General features: G+C 44.9%; 3 protein-coding genes across 5 annotated transcripts in view; all 3 read right to left on the bottom strand.

Annotated features, from left to right (window-relative positions):
• The window catches only part of KIF13A (kinesin family member 13A), a 103303-nt gene extending 102225 nt beyond the window's left edge, over positions 1 to 1078 (bottom strand). For 2 of the 3 annotated variants that reach the window (XM_014878131.2, XM_014878147.2), the window contains exons 1-2: positions 952 to 1077; positions 638 to 728 (exon numbers count right to left, since the gene is read on the bottom strand). In XM_014878131.2, the coding sequence (XP_014733617.2) occupies positions 638 to 728; positions 952 to 1006 (146 nt within the window). In that variant the 5' untranslated portion in view covers positions 1007 to 1077. Of the gene's footprint in view, positions 1 to 637; positions 729 to 951 lie in introns of all 3 variants that reach the window. The other variant, XM_014878154.2, reaches the window with a different exon arrangement.
• An 879-nt stretch (positions 1079 to 1957) lies between these two features.
• LOC148225279 (uncharacterized) lies at positions 1958 to 14205 on the bottom strand. Its single transcript, XM_088168908.1, has 4 exons — positions 5909 to 14205; positions 5622 to 5689; positions 4394 to 4510; positions 1958 to 2551 (listed from the first exon to the last, which is right to left on the bottom strand). The coding sequence occupies exons 1-4, from the start codon at positions 6020 to 6022 to the stop codon at positions 2431 to 2433; spliced, it is 420 nt and encodes a 139-aa protein (XP_088025034.1). The 5' UTR covers positions 6023 to 14205; the 3' UTR covers positions 1958 to 2430.
• A 914-nt stretch (positions 14206 to 15119) lies between these two features.
• On the bottom strand, positions 15120 to 17890 carry NHLRC1 (NHL repeat containing E3 ubiquitin protein ligase 1). Its single transcript, XM_014876814.2, has one exon. It carries the CDS (start codon positions 17874 to 17876, stop codon positions 16710 to 16712), a length of 1167 nt encoding a protein of 388 aa, XP_014732300.2. The 5' UTR covers positions 17877 to 17890; the 3' UTR covers positions 15120 to 16709.
• Positions 17891 to 18369: the final 479 nt, after the last annotated feature.

The following is an 18369-nucleotide window of genomic DNA, read 5'->3' as shown; positions in this document are numbered from 1 at the left end:
CAAGGGTATTCTTTACTGGGGCATCACAACTAAATGCCAGATTTCAAAATTATTTTAGCATATTCTCATAAGCTACTTCACAGAACAACACTGAATTAATAAAGGATCTAGCAATTACCGCCTTTTCAAATGCAAATAGGTTAAAATCTAGTAAACAAAGTTATATAAAAAAAAATCCATCACTAGCATAAAAATCAGATTCTGCTTCTTGTTCTCCCACAGGTTACACCAAGTTGTTAACAGCCTACACTCAAGGGAAATTTCTGAAAACAGCACACACAGTCTAAGTCCTTAACCTACTCAACAGTTCATTTTTTGAGCAGTCAATCAAGAATCAACTTCTAAACCCCGGAGACTAACAGGGATCTTCTGCCTCCACACTGGGTACCTCCGACTCCCCCAGGATGCCAGGTAAAGAACCTTTACCTTTACTTGCCATGGACGCAAGACCAACGCAGCAGACCGGGTCAGCGCTCGCCTCTCCCGCCCTCCCTCCCAGCGCAGCCCCGAAAAGCACCGAGCGACACCCTGGGGACCCCGCTGCTGCCCTGACAAAGCCGAGCGAGGCATCTGCGAGAGCCAGGCGGAGGAGCCGGGGCTGGGCTTTCACTCGGGGCACGGCGACTCGAGGTTTTACCTTTCTCCCTGCTTGGCGTTGGAAGGCGGCGGGTGAAGCACGGTCTGGTTCCCTTCCATCTCCACGATGCACTTGGTATTCAGGTCCAGCTCTGCAAGGCGACACGGCGGGGGGCTGTAGCCAGGGCGAGCGAGCACCCCCCTCCTCCCGTCACGCCGGTGCAGCTCGGCCCCCGCCAGCTCCCCCGGGAGCGAGGGGCTGGAGCGGCGGGGGCGGCCCAGGGGGCTCGTCCTCCCGCCAGCCCGGGCAGAACGCGGGGGGACGCCGCGCTCCGCTGCCGCCACCGCCCCGAGGTGCCCCTAGACCCCGCTCACCTCTCTTGTTCATGGGCCGGACCCTGACGGCAACTTTCACCTTGGTGTCCGACATCTTCCCCGCTCCCGGGAGCGGCGGGCGAGCGGCCCCGCTCAGCGCCGGCGGCGGCAGCGACACGGCGGAGCGCCAGCGTCCATGCCGGGCCGGGCGCGAGGGCGGAGGGCCGGGGCAGGCGGGGAAGGCGACAGAGGGAGGGAGGGAGAGAGGGAGGGAAGGAGAGGAGGAGGAGGGTCCGGCGCCGGGGAGGGCGGTGGTGGCGCAGCCCCAGCCGCCTTCTTGCTCAGCCGCGGTCCGCGCCGGCGCTGGCTGCCGACGGGCTCGCTTGCAGAACCGCTGCCGCCGCCGCCGCCACCTCCCTGCCAATCCCCACCGCCATCTTCCACCGCCTCCTCCTCCCGCCGCGCCGCCGGGAGTGCGGGCGCCCAGGCAGGCGGCGAGAGGGCGGGGAAAGGCGGCGGCGCCGGAGAGCGACGGAAACACCCGAGCGCCTTCGGCACGGGGGCGTGGGGAGACTCCCTCTCCCCCCGCCCCATCCTCGGCCGGCCGCCGCTTCCCAGGGAGCACGCGCCGAGGGGTGCGCGTTGCGCGGGAAGGCGGCGCTGGCGGCAGCGGGAATGGTGCGGGAGCGGGATGCGCCCGCGGGCCCTGCTCGGTAGCCACCATCCTGCCTTCTGCAGGTGGACGCCGCCACCGCAGAGACACCGGCTTGCCCGACTGTACATCGAGTTTCCTTGGGGCAAGGAAAGGAAAAGCCACAATCTGTCACGGAAAAAAAAATGTTATGGCGTCAGGGGATGGTTTTTTGACAAAATGTGCGCAACGTAGGATGACCTGGGTGCAACGTGCGTGGAGGCCTGGAAACGGTGCAGCACCTCGAGGTGATGGAGAGAGGAGCCCTGCCCGGCTCCAGCCTGCCTGTCACCTTGGCTATGAAGGGCTGCCTACCTGCGAAGCCGGGGCCGTTCGCGCTGTCCTGCTGTTCCAGGCAGCGACGAGTGCCAGCCCAAACGCTGCAGGACAGGGTAGTGTCCAGGGGAGTGGCCAGTTCAGAACTGGGGGAAAGCGTTGCAAACAGCGGTGTGTTATCATTTTATCCAGCAACTGAGAGCTCTGAGGATGGCTGAGCTTCCAGTGGGTAAGCCAAGAAAGATTTTTAGTTCAAAATGCAATAGAGCTCGAGAGTGTCCTGTTAAAAAACCTTTTCTCCCCAGAAGTGTTTCTTTAGCTTCAGTAAAATATCTTCCAAAGAATCAATCCTTATTATTGATACAGCTAAGTGGCAGGAATCCCAGTGCAAAACAGCAATGTTGGTAGCATTTTCTTTATGGAAGACAGTCTCAAACCCAAATGGGATTATTCTGTCTACTCTGAGGCTAAACCACTGTAGGGAGAATGGGCTAAACAACCAGCGATGAATAGATAGCTGCACTGAGAAACAGCAGACCTTTCAAACAGAGGTGGAAACAATGGAGGGAGGCTTAGAAGATCAACCCCTTCCTGGCTGCCAGCACACCAACTAGAAAGGCCGTGCAAAACGATTGAGAGGAATGTTTCTGGAGGAGTCTTGGCTGTCCCAAATGGTCACAACTTGCAGGAATGCTGAAAGGAAATGAGACACGCACTTAGCACAGCTAAAGAGAAAGGTTACCAAATAGAGCCAGGCATCTGGAGAACGTCAGCAGAAGTAGCTGGTGCACATGGACTTCTTGCCTGTAGAAGCAGGCATAAGGAATGAAGTTCATTATGAAATGCATCATAAGCATGTGGCCCAACGAGTAAAGAAAAGGAGTGATGTTGACATGAGACATCCTATTTACTGCTGGAGACTGTAAGAACCCAGATCAAAGTAAGCGCTGGCTCAAGACAAGGCATGAGGTCTGAAATGGCTGTGCAAAAAGGGAGTTGTTCTGTGAAATTTGGACACTGCTAGGAAAGAGAAGACAGCCAACAGATGCAAGGGAAAATACTCCCTTCCATCTCAATTTTCCACCTCTCAGTGGAAAAACTACATCATTGCAAGATTACATAAAAACAATTACATTAGCTGAAAAGAAACTAAAGGCAGTCTTTATGACATTGACTATGATTTTGGCCGTGGGAAGAGTCTTGTGAAGAAATTTTTACGAATGTCTGGTATAGGGTTGTGAATTATTCCACCATTTGCAGGTACAGAAAGCCAGCCATACAAAACTGTTTGAAAAGGCAGATGCAACCTAGTTTGTTCTAACACACACTGTAACTGTTCACTTCTTGTGAAGTTCTGATTTACTCTACTGTTAGGTAGTTGAGAAAGGGATTTTTAATCTTTCATTTATATCAATGTGCCCTGAGAAAAAGCTGCCAGAAATGTTGTCTTGGTTCTGCCAGGTATTTCTGCCCTCTCAAGAAAGGGCTTTTGGCAACATTTGTGCCCTGACCTGACCACACCTATTGGGCAGCATGCTTATAGTCGAATGTGTTTCAGGTCTCCCCTAAACTTTTGCCATTCTGGCAGAGTAGGAAGAGGGTCATGTTTTAGAGGTCCCATGAGATCATTTGGTAGATCAAAGAGCAATCTGTGAATTCAGGCTGATGAGACGTTTCTCTTCTGGCATTTATCTCCCCATTGAACACCATATGGAACCCTTTACATCTCTGTCTTTGCTACCGGTAGCAGCGAGGATGAATTGTCTCTCACCTGTCAGAATTTGTTAGCTAGATCAGTTTACATGCCCCGTGGGAACTGGCAAGGGATACTGATGGGTTGCTAACCCATCGGAATTAGCTGCCAGCTATCCCAGACATGCTGATGGATGGATGGGAGATACCGGATGAGAAATGACAGCCTACAATAAGAAAAGATGAGAGCTGGAGAAAGTGGAGACTGATGGTGGCCGAGGGGAACTCAGATGGAAACATGGGGATAAGATCAGCTAGAGCCGTCCTTCCCTGATTTCCCTTTCCTCTCCCTGTTTTCTTCCACCCTCTATTTTATTCTGGCTCCGTACTGCTGCAGTCAGCAGGAATTTTAAAGTTTTACTAGGGCCAGGATTTAATCTCTGTCTGTTTCTTGTTTTCCATCTTTTCCATTCTTCTTTCTTGCCTTAGAGTGTTTCTGTACATTTGCTCATTGATCCACAGTTCAGCAAAGAGCATATAAAGAAAGCATTGCTCCTTCCTTTGTTTTGGTGGGAAGTTCCAAATTCTCCTCATCTTCCTAAGGCATAACACAGGTAACGGGATTTGACGTGATTTGCCCATGTCTTCCCATATATTCTGAGCAGAAGGATCAATTGCTCTGCTTCGTGACATGGAAATGGGGGAGTGATGCTGTGCATCCAGGTTGATGCCTGAAGCCCTGATGGTGTTCAAGTGACCTCCTTTCTTCAGCAAAGGGCAAAGAGAAATGTCACGGAGCCTGCCAAGAATATTCATCTTGTCAGCAGTATCCCCAGCACATACCTTACTGCGCCTGACTGATGCATGCTGTCACTGGCACATCTAACTTCATCTTGTGTCTCAGGAGCCAGAGAGGAGGAGGAGCTGGCAGTGGCGGGAGCATGGGAAAGCAGTGCTATTCTTTTGGTGTTGAAAGTGATAAAAGAAAGACAAAATGTTTAATTTTGTAGCAGCTGAAGTCCAAGAGATATTACAATGAAGGTTTTTGCTACTAAATTTAACCCAAGGAGTGTATTTTATAAGAATGGCCCAAATAAGAGTTTTGTGTTTCCAAAATTTTACTAAGTATTTTTAGAGTTTTGAATTAACAGAGAAAATGAACTCTGTTATAAACCCAAACACATTACAGCATCATCCAATCAGAAATAGGTAAAATGAATGAATAATGTGATATAAAACTAATAGATATTTTTAAGGTTAATAATCTAATACCTTACACTTAAATTAGGAAAAAAAACAGGAAGAAACCATAGCTCTAACAAAATAATTGATAAATCGCTCACTTTTCATGTTGTTGAAAAAGAAGAATGGCCAATAATTTGTGTATTTTTAAAAAATAGCATTTAGCACATAGGAAGGAGGCATAGTCATTATGGAAGGGAGAAATATTTAATATTGGAGGAGTGGGATAAAATATTACTATATTTGTGACAGGACACAAGTAAGTGTCCTGTTATGCAGACAAACTTGAATTTTTCATTTAATAAGATGCATTTGGAGAGCACATGGGGAAGCAAATGTCTGTCTATAACTGCACACCAGGAACCAAATTTCTGTCACACATCACTAGGTTTTGCAAGTAACCCCACTGGACAGATGCACTGAACTTACAAAAGAGTCTGAGGGCAGGAATTTAGCCAGTGACTGGTCTGAGGGCACTTTTCCGGCTGCTTTTCCACTTCCTTCTTGCTCCAAATTCAAGCTGGATATTAGGCTGGATGGTTGCCACCTCTGTCTTATCAAAGATCTGTTTGGACTGTCTCTAATGCTGTGCAGGAGGCATGAAAATTGTCCTCTACGTCCAGCATATTTATGGCAACACTCTAGGCACAGAAGGGGTTTGCAGTGACAAATGCTTTTCTGATGCTCAGGAGAAAATGAAGCAGTTTGAACTGCCAGCATTAAGAACAAATGTGGAATACATGCACCTAAACATTACCCTGCCTGACAGGTGCTGCTCAAAGCTACACAAGGTAAATAGATTTGAACAGGCACTGCAGTTAAGACCTACCTGAGCTCTGAACAGAGTTGGCTTTCTGTGTCCATGCCCACACTGGCTGCTCCACAGTAGATCTCACACTGGGATCAGAGGTGAACAATTACAACAAATCAATGTCCCCAATACAGGCACAATCACATCTCCAGCAAGCTGAAACATTCCTTGCTGTGGGGGGAAAAATTATCCCATGCAATTTCACTGATAAAATCTGATGTTTTCTCCCTGCCTCTGACACAGCATTGCAATAGGCTTTTATAAACTTCATCCCAAGATCAGCACAGTAAATTAAACTAACCCACCTGTAAGAGGAGCTGCTCAATTTTAGCTACATTTAACTCCATGACCATTCTGCAGAGGACAATCTCTTTGCTCCGCTCACTGAAGAAGAGGGGGCAGGGAGCTCTGTTCCCCATCTCCTATCACTTAGAACAGAGAAATAGTTTCAAATTACTGTGGGAACTTTAATGGTCATTACTACCTACAGATGAGAAGTCCTATTAATAGAAATAAATGAGCTTAGAAGCAGAGTAATGCAGCTATAGCAAAGAAACTGATGGGAAGTAAAAAAGGGGGGAAAGGTAGCAAGGAAACTGATGGGAATTAAAGAAAATTTCTTTATATTGCTTAGATACATTTTCCTACATTCTGAAAGTGTAATTAAAGCATTTACTGAATCCAAAGTGAACCTAATTGTCATCTTGGGAGGGATTTGGTTATGGCAGGGAATTTAACATCCCTGCAAATTGTAACCTCAGATATGAGCAACAGTTGTGTCTTCCTCTGACAGCTAGTCTGTTCTATGTAGCTCGCATTCCTTAGTTGTCCAGGAAATAAACGGTGGCTTTATTTACATTTCTGTTGCTATTGATGTTAATGATCTGTATGCCATCTCTTTTTCTCTTCAGGAAACACTCCACCCCCAACTCAAATACCTTCCTTAATTTGTTTATACCAGGGAGAGCAGGGCTGCGGGTCTTCATCCTGGACTCAATCAAGTAATACCTGAATGAAAACCTGTGTAGTTCAGTTATCACTTCAGTTATTTCCTACAGTGAAAGAAGAGGTACAGATGACATGGTAAAAAGCATGGCTGAGATTCTACCTGGAAAACTCAGTACGGCATTTAGGAAGAGGAATTCAAAACAGAACCGACCCATTAAACAGTTACTGGGAGAAGTGTGGAATGGTGAACATTATCAAAGAAGACCAGACTAAAAAAGTTCAGTTTGTTTAGTCTAGCATAATAAAGACCAAGAAGGGATATGGCTGTTTATGCTTTCTTTCAAGCCAGTCAAAAGCATGGTGCTAGTGAAGTTCCAAGAAAAACACTAGGACAAGAACAAATGGGTGTAAACTCTCTTCTATACAGACCTTTTATTCTGGGTTGCATCAGGAGGAGCACTGCCAGCAGGTCAAGGGAGGTGATTGTACCCGAGCACTGGTGAGGCCACATCTGGAATGCTGTGTCCAGTTTGGGGATCCCTAGTACAAGAGGGATATGGACATAATGGAGACAGTCCAGTGAAGAGCCACAAAGTTGATGAAAGGTCTGGAGCATCTCCTAAGAAGAAGGGCTGAGGCAACTGGGGCTATTTAGCATTGAGAAGACTCAAAGGGAGGAATCTTATCAATGTATAGATACCTCTGAAGGGGTGGTGCAAAGAAGAGGGAGCCAGACTCTCTTCAGTGGTGCCCAGTGACAGGCCAGGAGACAATAGGCATGCACTGGAAATTTCCTCTGAAATTTGGGAAACACTTTTTCACTGTGAAGGTGACTGACTACTGGCACAGGTTGCCCACAGAAATTGTAGAAGCTTCATCCTTAGGGATACTCAAAAGCCATCTGGATATGGTCCTGTGCAACCAGGTAGCCCTGCTTGGGAAGGGGAGTTGGACGAGATGGGCTCCAAAGGTCCCTGCCAAGCTCAATCCTCCTGTGTTTCTGTCTCAGGCTGGAAATGAATTGACTTTTACCCCCAGAGGAAGGAATGACTTCTTACACAGAAGACCAGAGGGCTAAATTAAGCTAATTTTAAGAGTCAGCTAGACTGGAATAGGTGATGTGATTGCAGGGAACCTTTCCTGCTGACCCTACCAGACATGTGCTACTATACAGTCTTTAAACATCATGGTGATGATAATATTTTATGGTAGTGGAAAGGGAAGGGAAAGGAAAGAGTTTTGTACTCTTAAAAAAGCAAGACCACAAGGTCCCAAAGGAACTGACATCACCTATCTGTGGTTAATATAACTATTATGTCATGAAAAGGAATTGATGTTAAATTAATAGAGATTTTCCTTTTTTTTAAATTTTCTACTATGTATTAGTAGAAATCAGATGCTTTGCCTGAGAAAAAACAAAGTGCCATAGCTGGTTTATAAAGTTATTTACAATTTAAATCAGTAGGCAGGCCCCAGTGAACTGAAGGACAACTCTGCCATTATTCCCCCTACCCAGAAAGCTCTCACTCCTCTTCGTCTTTACAATTAGGAATGTCTGGTATGCAAGCATCACTCCAGCACATCCATGCAGTCCTCTTGAGACTGCAAGTCCCAAATTGAGATTAAGGGCGCTTGTAAGCAGGGAGTTGGCTCACAAACATTGTCCAGAGCATCACTAATTATTATGCATTACCTAAGTGCAGGTGTGTGCCTTTCCACAGGTAGGAAAAGTGAGTCTGCAGCTTTCAAGTGTCTTCAGTTAGCAAACAGATACTACATGCAGTCTGTCAAACACACAGCAGTGCTCAGCCTGTCTTTAGAGGTGAACCTTATGCTCAGTAGGGATGAGTGGGAAAGCTGTAAATATAAACAGCCTGATTAGTAGCAGCAGCAGCAGCAGCCTCTTGGAACAAAAGAGCAGCTTTCCTGTTAACCCTTCTGCACTTAGTCACAGTCCCCTTGTTGGTTTACTTTCTGCTTTGAGAGAAGCTGAACTTTGCTGGCTACCATGGGAGAGACTTGGAACGGGGGCCCTGCCCCTGGGAGGAAGAGGAGGGTGGGGAGGGAGGAGTACATCCACCAAGCTTGCTTACTAAGTAAGCTGAGCTGTTAACCATGCTGGCCAAGCCAAAATTTCTCCTTACGCAATTACTTTTTAGCGATGCCTGCAAATAAGCACTCTAGCCAAACGTGTTATCTTTCTAAAGTGTGGAGAAGGAAAGAAGCTCTTGCTTGAAAGAGATTAGAAAGGAGAACAGTACACACGGGCATGTCAGCAAAGTAAGGAAGCTGAGTGAGGCAAAGCCTTGAGAGAGGAGGTGGAATTGTGTTTGTTAAAACATATAGAAGTCAGCTAAGCACAGATCTTGGATCTGTCTGCTGTCTATTGAAGTCATCAGGAAGACTCACATTAAGTTGAGGAGGTTTCATGAGTTCCTATAGAAGGTAGAAACAAGTGCTGAAGGTGCTAATTAAGGTGCATAGTAAGACTTGTGATCTTCTATTTAGAAAACAAAACACCCCATCATTTCTCCTCCCAGTTCTCTCCAGTCTGAAGAAAACATACCAAAAATAATAATCTCATAACTACCACCACCATCAAAATTATCAGCAGCAGATCATACTCTCATTTGTCTATTGAAGACTGTCAAAGAGTGCAACCACTAGGTATCCTTTGTTGTCATGTTGCTTCAAGTTTTATCTTTAACTCATGATAAAAGGCATGTTCTTTGCAGGTAAAAATATAATTGAGGAACAGATGGCCTATAGAGGCTTCCAAGCTTCTTCTAGGTTTTCTACACCAGCAGTTGATATGAAAACTCAGACCAGTTATAGCAGTCACACACAAAATCCAATACAGGGTCATGGTCACTGGGACCAGCCTGCTGCTATTGCAGAGGACTGAAGAAAACCCCAGCAAACCAGTGACTTGCAAGTTAGCGACTTCTGATTTAATTTTTCCCACAGTCACTATTACAAATGGAGCTGCAAAGGAGGAGCTGGGGTAGAAGGATTCCTAAAAATGTTAGTCCACTCATAGTTTGAATTGTACAGTCCTTCACCCTCTTCTCTCCTGTAATAAAGCTTGCACTGCCTGTCTCCCAAAGGCATTCCCTGAATGACTTAGGTCCTTTCCCACCATTCATACGGTGATCTGAGTTTCCTCCCTTTAATCTGACAGCAAAGATGAAAGGCTATTTTAGAAAAGAAACACAGAAAACCCAAAACATGGACAGAATCTCTGGGGGAATTAACCTTTCTTCTGAAATCAAAGTGGTGAGGACATATATGTACACCACAGTTTCACTGAACAACAGCTAATGAGAAATACAGTAATGAAATGGACTAAACCAGGTGGGAAGAATAGGTAAGGGTTGTGCAGAAGTCATAAATAGGAACAATGTGATTGAAATTCAGAAATCAAAACTTTAGCCTTATCATCAAGAATACTGACTTGAGGTTTAAGTCAAGTCAAACAAAAGGGTGAAAGTCTATCACTTGATACAGATGTCTGGTAATAATTCAGTTGCATGGCTTTTATTTCTCCAGTGAGAGAGATACAAAAAAGACAAGATTTACTTCTGCCTTCAAGGTACACTTTTCTAAGTGGTTTGGGTTTGTTTGTTTTTCTTTTTCTCTTTTGTCTCAGTAACACTGACACAGTGGAAACATGTGGAATATAGCATCAGCTGCATTTTAGTGATAACACCATCCAAGTACTGAACAGTTTTATGAACATCACAAAATAAATTACAAAAAGCTCTAATGGGCCTGGGGTAACTTCAATTTCACTTTGCCATACTAGGGAAGAAATCGTGCATTTTTCACTTGGTCTTTAAAAGGCAGCAATCCTTCTTGCAAAATAAAAGTGGCTAACTACCCTGCAGCCATAGAAATCTTTTCAAACAGTCTTCTTGGGACTAGAACCTACAGTGTCATCTCTACTACAGTGTAAACACCATAACTTTTCTAACCTGTTGACTAAGACTAAAAACCTCCTCTGTAGGATGTGCAAGGCATGTTCAGGTATAAGGTCTCCCCTGAAGCCGGTCCAGAATGGGTCTTGTCCCAGCTTGCTGGTTACTGAGCAACTGCACATGCCAAAAGGGAAGTGTGGTATTGCTCCACTCAGTCTAAAGGACTGTTAGGAACCAAGCAAGGGTTCAGTAAATTATCAAAAAATAAATAAGAAAAGCTAAACTATTACAATAAGTTTATTTCACAAAAGATTTCTGATGCTGAAAGTCATTATTGCCAATAATATATTCCAAACATGCACAGGACTTTCAGTACATAAAACCCCAAAGCAGCATTCCCAGAAATTGTCATTGTAAAGTCTGCTGCAAAGACTTCTCCAGGGCAAACCTCTGCACTAGCCTGAATCTCCCTGACTTCAAGCCCAGTCCTGCAGCATTTATTTATGTGGACAATTCCATTTGCAGTACTCATGGCTGCACAGATAAACTACTCATGACAGAGCAAGCCTCAACTCAAACAAGTCAGTTCAAGTAATATTAGGAATAGAAAAAGACTAATACAAGAACTTTAAATACTTCTGGCTCCATACTGTCATGCTGTAAGTTGAGGGGAAGTTGGCAGAGAACTCACTGAAGAGCCCTATTTCCTACCTAATTAAGGACAATGACAGATAAGGGAGCCAGGCACATCCTTTTCATATTAAAGTGATTATATATTTTTAATACTTAATCTGTCTGACTCTTTTTGCTAGATTCTTATAAAGCATATTTTAATGACTTTATATTTCTTCTCATGGTAGTGCCTTAGTCTGTGATAGCAAAATACCCAACTGTTATTTGTTTCATACTTCTAGTACAGATCAGTAGTTACTAAATACTGGTTAATACTGATTAAATTCCAGTCCATATTAATCAGGAAATCATGCTAGGTGAGCGTCAAATGGGTTTTACATTTCATCTATTTATATTTGGAAAAATTCCCAGTAAGAGTTACCTCCTGTGATTATGTAGGCGTAGAGTTCTTTTAAGATCATTTTTCTTGTACTAGAAATTTTAAAAGCAAGCTTTGATAAAAAACATTTTATCTTTTTTGGGGGGGGATTGGTTGGTTTTCTTAGTATCTTCAGAGTCTTCTCAAAGTAAATTATTTTTCTCAGTTATAATTTTAGATCTCTAATACTATATCTTGCTTAAAATTGCCTACCCTTTATTCATTACAAGGCATATAATGATATTTAAAGTATTTAAAATGTTTCACGGAATCTTGTGACAAGCAATAGTTTCCTGATTTTAAAAACAATATATTCCACGAAAGCAGGATTTGTTCTCCCACCTCAACTCTCTGCCCATATAGTGCTCACTTGTGAACGAAGAATAAAAATTTCCACATTAAGAGAGATCTTTAGAAAAATGCTATGTATGTATTAGTTCAATTACAGAGAGCATACTTCCCTAAAATGCCTAGTTTGGTCCAAATCTTTATTTACCCCCCCCATATTTTTTGCTACAAACTAATAGATAATAAAAGGTACAAGTTACTGATAGCTCTCCTAAAGATTGCCATCTGGAAAGTGTCTAATTGTAGCTGGAAAATCTGTTCAAATGCAGGTTATTCCTCTGCCAGAGGTAAATACTAATCAAAAGGCAACAGCCCTTATCATCTTGTCCATTTTCCAGGCTGAAATGCTTCACCTCTTAAGAATGCATTCCCTTTACTGGAATGATGGGTGTGCTCTGTGCTCTGACTTGGTGGAGTTCACCCTCTGCTTAAGCCACAGACACCTTCCATTAATTTTTTCTCCTTTTAAGAGTTGATCTCCTCTCCTCCTTTCTATCCTCAATGTGAAATTTGAGCATTTCAAAACTGAAACCACACTTTTTTGCAGAGCACACTGGAAGCAATTATCTAGGAATACATTGTGGTTTGGAAAAGTATTAATTTCCATGATTGTAGGAAACACCAAAGGAATTAGTAACAAGATCATCAGTATAGTGTCAAAACTTCTTCCAAAATCAGGAAGACACCTCCCAGACAAGAGTGTGATTAAACACAGACTGCCTCCGCTTTTTAAGGTAACCTTTTAATGGGAACTCAGATCTCGCCTGAGTCTGCCAATGGCTTCCCTTGATTCTCAGCTCTCTTGTCTGCAGCTGCAGGGCCAAGACATTTATATTGTGTTTTCCCGAAAAAACGTTGGAGCGCCAAGTTCAGGAATATCTGTAAATCTCTTGGAAAGCAGTAGTGAAGAAAAGGTGTAAGTGCAATGCATCATCTGCTCCCTGAGAACCTCTCCAGAATTAGAGCTTTGAAACTGTCCGGGAGCGTCAGACACGTTCCTCAAAGGAGGCACTTTAGAGAAAGCCTGGATGTTTATGTAACAGTATCAAAGAAGCGCTTGCTGTTCTCTGAATGTCTGACAGTTCTCCTGATATGCCTGAATGAAGAGCGAGGTTTAGAACTCGACTGAAAAGTATGTGTATTTTTGCTTTGCTCCTGTGGAGGCAAGCCATGACTCACAGGTGACATGTAAACTGTAAGATGAGTCTCTGAGAAAAGTCAGGGGAAAAGCCCCAAACATTGAAGAGAAAGAAAAGAAATTCCTCCTGTGCAGGATGCAACAGCACTCTGACCCATGGTCCCAGGGAAGAAAGCTGCTTTTTGACCTCCATCAACCCCTCCAGAATTGAAAGGTCTCCAATATTCAACGCTATCATCTTAATGGACCTGCTCTATAAGATTCTTAATAGTTTGGGGGATGGACATTACAGGAGATCTCCTCTTCCTCTGAAATCAGTCCATGTTAAAAATGCTACAGTGATGTTACATCCATGCTTTGGGAAAATATAAAGATCAAACTGATGTGCACAGCATTGTGACCGGAGGGAAAGGACAGATGCTCAAATGGACAATGGCCAAAATGAAATAAATTTTACATTTTTTCACTCTTTCTCCCCTATTAATCAATCTGAAAAAAAAATTCTTTATCTAAAATTATTTTCTTCACAAGCAAAACAAAAATATATATGTTACAGAACATCATCTCAATATGCATTTCTGAAACTCTTCTGACTCCTTTAATTCCATAACACTGTAAACATCCCCTGATAAATTTATATGCAACCTGAGATCAGTGCTTAAAAATAAACCAGATAGGAATTGCAGAGTGTGTGTGTGTGTGTGCACAACAGACATAGCAATCTCAGCTAGGGGCTGAAGACATGACACTAAAGGAATACTGTCCATTATATTTATTTGGTTTTAATCCAATGGCTAGAGCATGAGGTGCAGAGAGTTATGCAAAGGTGGTGGATTTTTAAAAAATAAACTCAACAGTAATTGTCACTGAAGCAAATAGACACAATCCTATCTTCCTTTCTAAATGGCATGGCCACCCTCTTTTCCAAATGTAAGCATACATCTAGTTATGCCCATTCCAAGCACAACCAGTCAGACTCCAAACCTAAGGAATCAGTTCAAGCATGGGCCCTTTTTGCCATCCCTCTCTCAGAACACAAGATTTTGTGTCAAAAGAAAGATTTCAGCTTTACTGCTGCATTTTCCCTTACACACCAAAGAACTCAAAATTTTTAATACGTGGTTTTATGCAGTTCGTTATGGCTTCTCAATTTAGGCACCTGCATCAAATTAATTAAGGCAGAATGCAATGGTTCCTTCGATGCAGTGTTGTACAACACTAAGCACCAAGCTGTAGAATAAAAGGAAAACAGCTGCATTGTTCACAGAAGTCTGCATTTGCTTTCAGTAGGTAGGTAAATTAGAGACTGCAGGAGATGGCACACAGAAAAAAAAAATTCTATTAGGTAGAATAAAGTCCCAAAGTTTATTTTGCCTATAAACCCAAAAATCAAGTGATTTCTAGTTACCAAAGGAGACAGGAACAATGGGCAACAATGGGAGTTTTTGTAGATTTTAAAACAGTATGAGTCAAACGTTTAAAAATCAACATTTCAACTGCTGGAAAGTTGCCTACATGGCAGTAGGTCCTAGGAAATTTGCCCATCCATGAATTTAGTAGCAAAAAACAAGCTCCTGGTGCACACAAAGGTTTGAGTAGATGAAAGCTCACAGCCCATGGTTCAGAGGAAGTGTTACTGTGAAGAACTATTAATTATGTATGAATATAGCATTGATGGCATTGCATGCATTTTGACACACAGCAGTCCCCCAAAGGAAGTGTTATCTAATTGGTTGTATCAAAGGCAGGAGTTTTCTTGGCATTTAGAAAGGAATATATATAATCTTGGGGACTGCTTCTCTGAGTAAATTTCCTTCCTGACCTCCCAACTGGGCTCCTGTTCAGGGACATACAGCTCGTACTGCAGAACATCCAAGGAGGAATTCTGGTTCTTCCAAAGGCACTTGCTGTTTGGCCAGGCAGTAGAGAAGGCTGAAAAATACCAACTGGGCACATCCATATAGTTTTCAATAGCATAAAGTAGGGCTACAACAACTTCTGGAGGATATTGCCAAACGGAAGAATAAACCATCTACAGGGCAACTGCAATACAGAAACGGTGTTGTAACAAGGAAACACGTGATGAAAAGATAAGAGGAATTATCACTAAATCATTAAAATATAGGAGTAAGCAAATCACACTTTATTGGCAGGTCACTGTTGAATTAACCTTTATAAATAGCTGCAATGATGAGACTTGTTTAAATAAATGTTGACACGAGACAGATTAACACATTGGATGAATTAGGGGGCTAAACTGCTCCAATTTAATGCAAGTATTTGGTAAATCACTGGTGCTGTAACACATGCAATTATTAAATGCCCTGAAATCAGACCAAAAGCCAGATAAAAAATTTACTGATAGATTGCCTGTGAATTTCAAATTAGATTAGTTAATATTAATTATTTCAATTACTAAAAAAAATTTACCCCAAATGTTTTATGCCGTTTTAACCTAGTCATCTCTACCTCAGATAGAATTTGCATTTATATCTAACTTCATTTTAATGCTGAACCATCTAAGTAATCATTTTAGCAGCAGATAAATGCCTAAATATCCAGCAGTGACTTCTAGTGGGGTTATTAAATCCTTCTCAAAGTAAGTCTTATATAGCATAATTTCCACTGTGCAATAAGGCAAAAGTGTCTACAGTAAAACTGTGAGAATGTAAGTGAGAATATAATATTAGTGCGAGTTAATAAGAGAATATAAACTGATCTAAATCTCCTGTATGTTCACAATCAACAAAACCTCATTTGGAAGCTAGGAAAAAAAAAATGAAGCTTACTTCTCACTAACATTTCAATTTGCAGTTAAGTCCTAGGATTTGGAGTGCAAAAGCAGTGTATTAATGATAAAACAGGGACAGGGACTGCTGAAAACCTCCTACATGTAGCTGTGTTAGCAGCGCAGCCAACTCAAACTTACATATGCAGGAGTATTTGTGGTCTAAACGTGAATACTTCAAGAGGCTTTTAGGCAAAGCAGCCCACGCTGTGTATCCACACACCAGATTACCTTTAGGTAACAGGCACAGACTTGGGCATTTTAGAAGAAGATAAAGTGCTCCAGTACAGCCTTAATAAAGGTGGGAATAAACTAGCAGAGAAAAGAGTGCCCCCAGATATGCATTTTCCTGGTACAGAAAAAATAGACTTTGAACATGATTTCACTTCTCATAACTCACTCATCAGTGGTAGCTCCTCCATCACAATGATTTTAGCTGGATTTATGCAACCTTGAATGAGGCTTCCAATTCTCCTACCATTCTGTCAAGGCAATCTCCTCCCTTGTGCACAATTCCTGGAAACAGTTCTGTCAGGAGTGTATCTATACTTAATTAAGAATAGTGAAAACTACGTGCTGGGAAATGACACATTACTTTCACAGTTGCTGGTCTTTGATTACTTGCCAGAAAGAACCAAAACCACTTGGTTGTCAAGGCATGGTGTAGTTTTAAAATGCCAGATTATTTGTTTGGCTGATTTGTTGTTGGCTACAGGCAGCAACAGCCAGGTCCTCTCCCACAGGCAGGAAAGAGACGTGATACAAGTTTTGCAGGAAGCACGGCGTGTTGGTCAGAGAGTGATTTCACTCAAAGCCCCAAAACCGCCTCCTCCCTGCACTCCTACAAACACCAGAACGCCTCATGCTTTATGGCCAGAAGCAGCTTGTGCCTGCAGCGGGAAGCATCTAAGCCCACTCAGGTAGAGCTATACACTTTCACTGAATGGTCACCGCTGTCTAAAACCACGAGGGAATTGTTTGCCGTGTAAGTCAGTCCGACAGGATAAGAAAGCCCGTGGCTAATTAGAGGATTAAAAATGGGAAATTCCTCAGGTTTCCCTAGGCATATAACAGCCTGGGTACAAACATCCGTTACTATAACACGACCTTCTTTGTCAAAGGCCACAGCGGTAGCATATATTCTGGAGGGGAAAACGAGGTTCAGACCGAAGCTGTCCATCTGGCCGATGAGCTCCATCTCCGCACTGAATATTTTCACGCGGGTGCTGCCCTTGCTCGGTCCTGGAGCTTTCAGGTGCTCTACTACCACGACAGCACCGGAGCTCTGGCACACCGCAACCGCTCTGGGGCTGACAAGCCGGGACCGGATCATCTGACACTTCTTTAACTCCCCCCTTTGGAAATCGGCCGATAAGCGGTAGAGCGCGCCTGCCTCCGAGTCGGTCAGGATGACTTCGCTCTTGGCGGTGGCATCCAAGCCCCAGGGCAAACAGAAGCCTTCCCGGATAGCCAGGACCCCCCTTCCATCAAAATCGAAGGCCTTCACGGAGCAGTCCCCGCCGTCGGTGACCACCACGTGCCCGTCCGACGTGACCGTCACATCGAGCGGATACTTGATGTCGTTGCTCGCGGGCCCCCGCTCCCCGAACCGCCCCAGGCAGAACCCGCTCGGCCCGAAGACGTGGATCCTTTTCTTGCCGTCGTGTGCCACTGCCAGGCGGCCCGATTCGGGGCAGGCCGCCACCCCGGTGGGGTTCACCAGCGACCCCCAGCCCCCCAGGCACAGCCGCAGCCCGAGCCCCGCGGGGGCCGCCGCCGCCGCCGCCGCCGCCCCTCCACCGCTCCTGCCCAAGGCCGAGGCGAGGCCGCCGGCGGGGCCCAGGAGCTCCAGCAGCTGCAGCAGCGGGCGGCAGTCGCTGGTCTCGGCGGGGCCGCAGAGCCGCCGGCAGAAGGGACACTCCAGCCTCTGGCGCTCGGCGCCGGCCAGGGCCCCCACGCAGCCCCGGCAGAGGACGTGCCCGCAGGGCAGGTTGAGCGGCCGCCGCTGCCCGTCAGCGCCGTACGGCTCGAAGCACACCCGGCACTCCAGCAGGCTCAGCTCCGCCTCGTCCTCCGCCGCCATCCCCGCCTGAGGAGAGCGATCGGAGCCCCCGCTCCGGCCCCGCAGCCCCCGGGCCCAGCGGGGCGGGCGCTGAGCGCGGCTGAGGCGGCCGCGCGCCCCCTGCGGGCCCGCGGGGGCGGAGCAGGGCCCGGGCCGCGCTTCCCACCGGGACTGCGCAGTGTCCCTGTCCCTGCAGCCACACATCCAAGTGTTCGTATATCCACCAGAACATCCAAATGTGCACCAGAACATTCACATGCCCACCAGAACTACTCGCCAGAATATTCATATATCCACCAGATTCTTACAGACATCCGGATACCAAGTTACCCCACCGCTACTAGCTCTCTTTATGCCCCTACCTGACAAAGGAATTAAGCCAGAATTTCACAGAATTGTGGAATCACTAAATGGTTTCAATTAGAAGGGACCTTGGTAATCTACTTCCAATGCCCCTCTCATGGGCAGGGATGACCAGGATAGACCAGGTTGCTCAAAGCCCCAACCGGGCTTT

This window comes from Sturnus vulgaris, chromosome 1, assembly GCF_052056855.1.
Source record: "Sturnus vulgaris isolate bStuVul1 chromosome 1, bStuVul1.hap1, whole genome shotgun sequence".
Classification (NCBI taxonomy): Eukaryota; Metazoa; Chordata; class Aves; order Passeriformes; family Sturnidae; genus Sturnus; species Sturnus vulgaris.
Note: the sequence above shows the minus strand (reverse complement) of the source record. Positions and strands in the feature narration are given on the sequence as shown.

Excerpts from the sequence above, each read along its gene's own strand:
- NHLRC1 (XM_014876814.2), bottom strand. The coding sequence starts at position 17,876 with ATGGCGGCGGAGGACGAGGCGGAGCTGAGCCTGCTGGAGTGCCGGGTG.
- LOC148225279 (XM_088168908.1), bottom strand. The coding sequence starts at position 6,022 with ATGGGGAACAGAGCTCCCTGCCCCCTCTTCTTCAGTGAGCGGAGCAAA. Across the intron at positions 5,690-5,908 it reads TTGAGCAGCTCCTCTTACAG|TGTGAGATCTACTGTGGAGC; the intron begins GTGGGTTAGTTT and ends CTCTGATCCCAG. Across the intron at positions 4,511-5,621 it reads CAACTCTGTTCAGAGCTCAG|AATAGCACTGCTTTCCCATG; the intron begins GTAGGTCTTAAC and ends CAACACCAAAAG.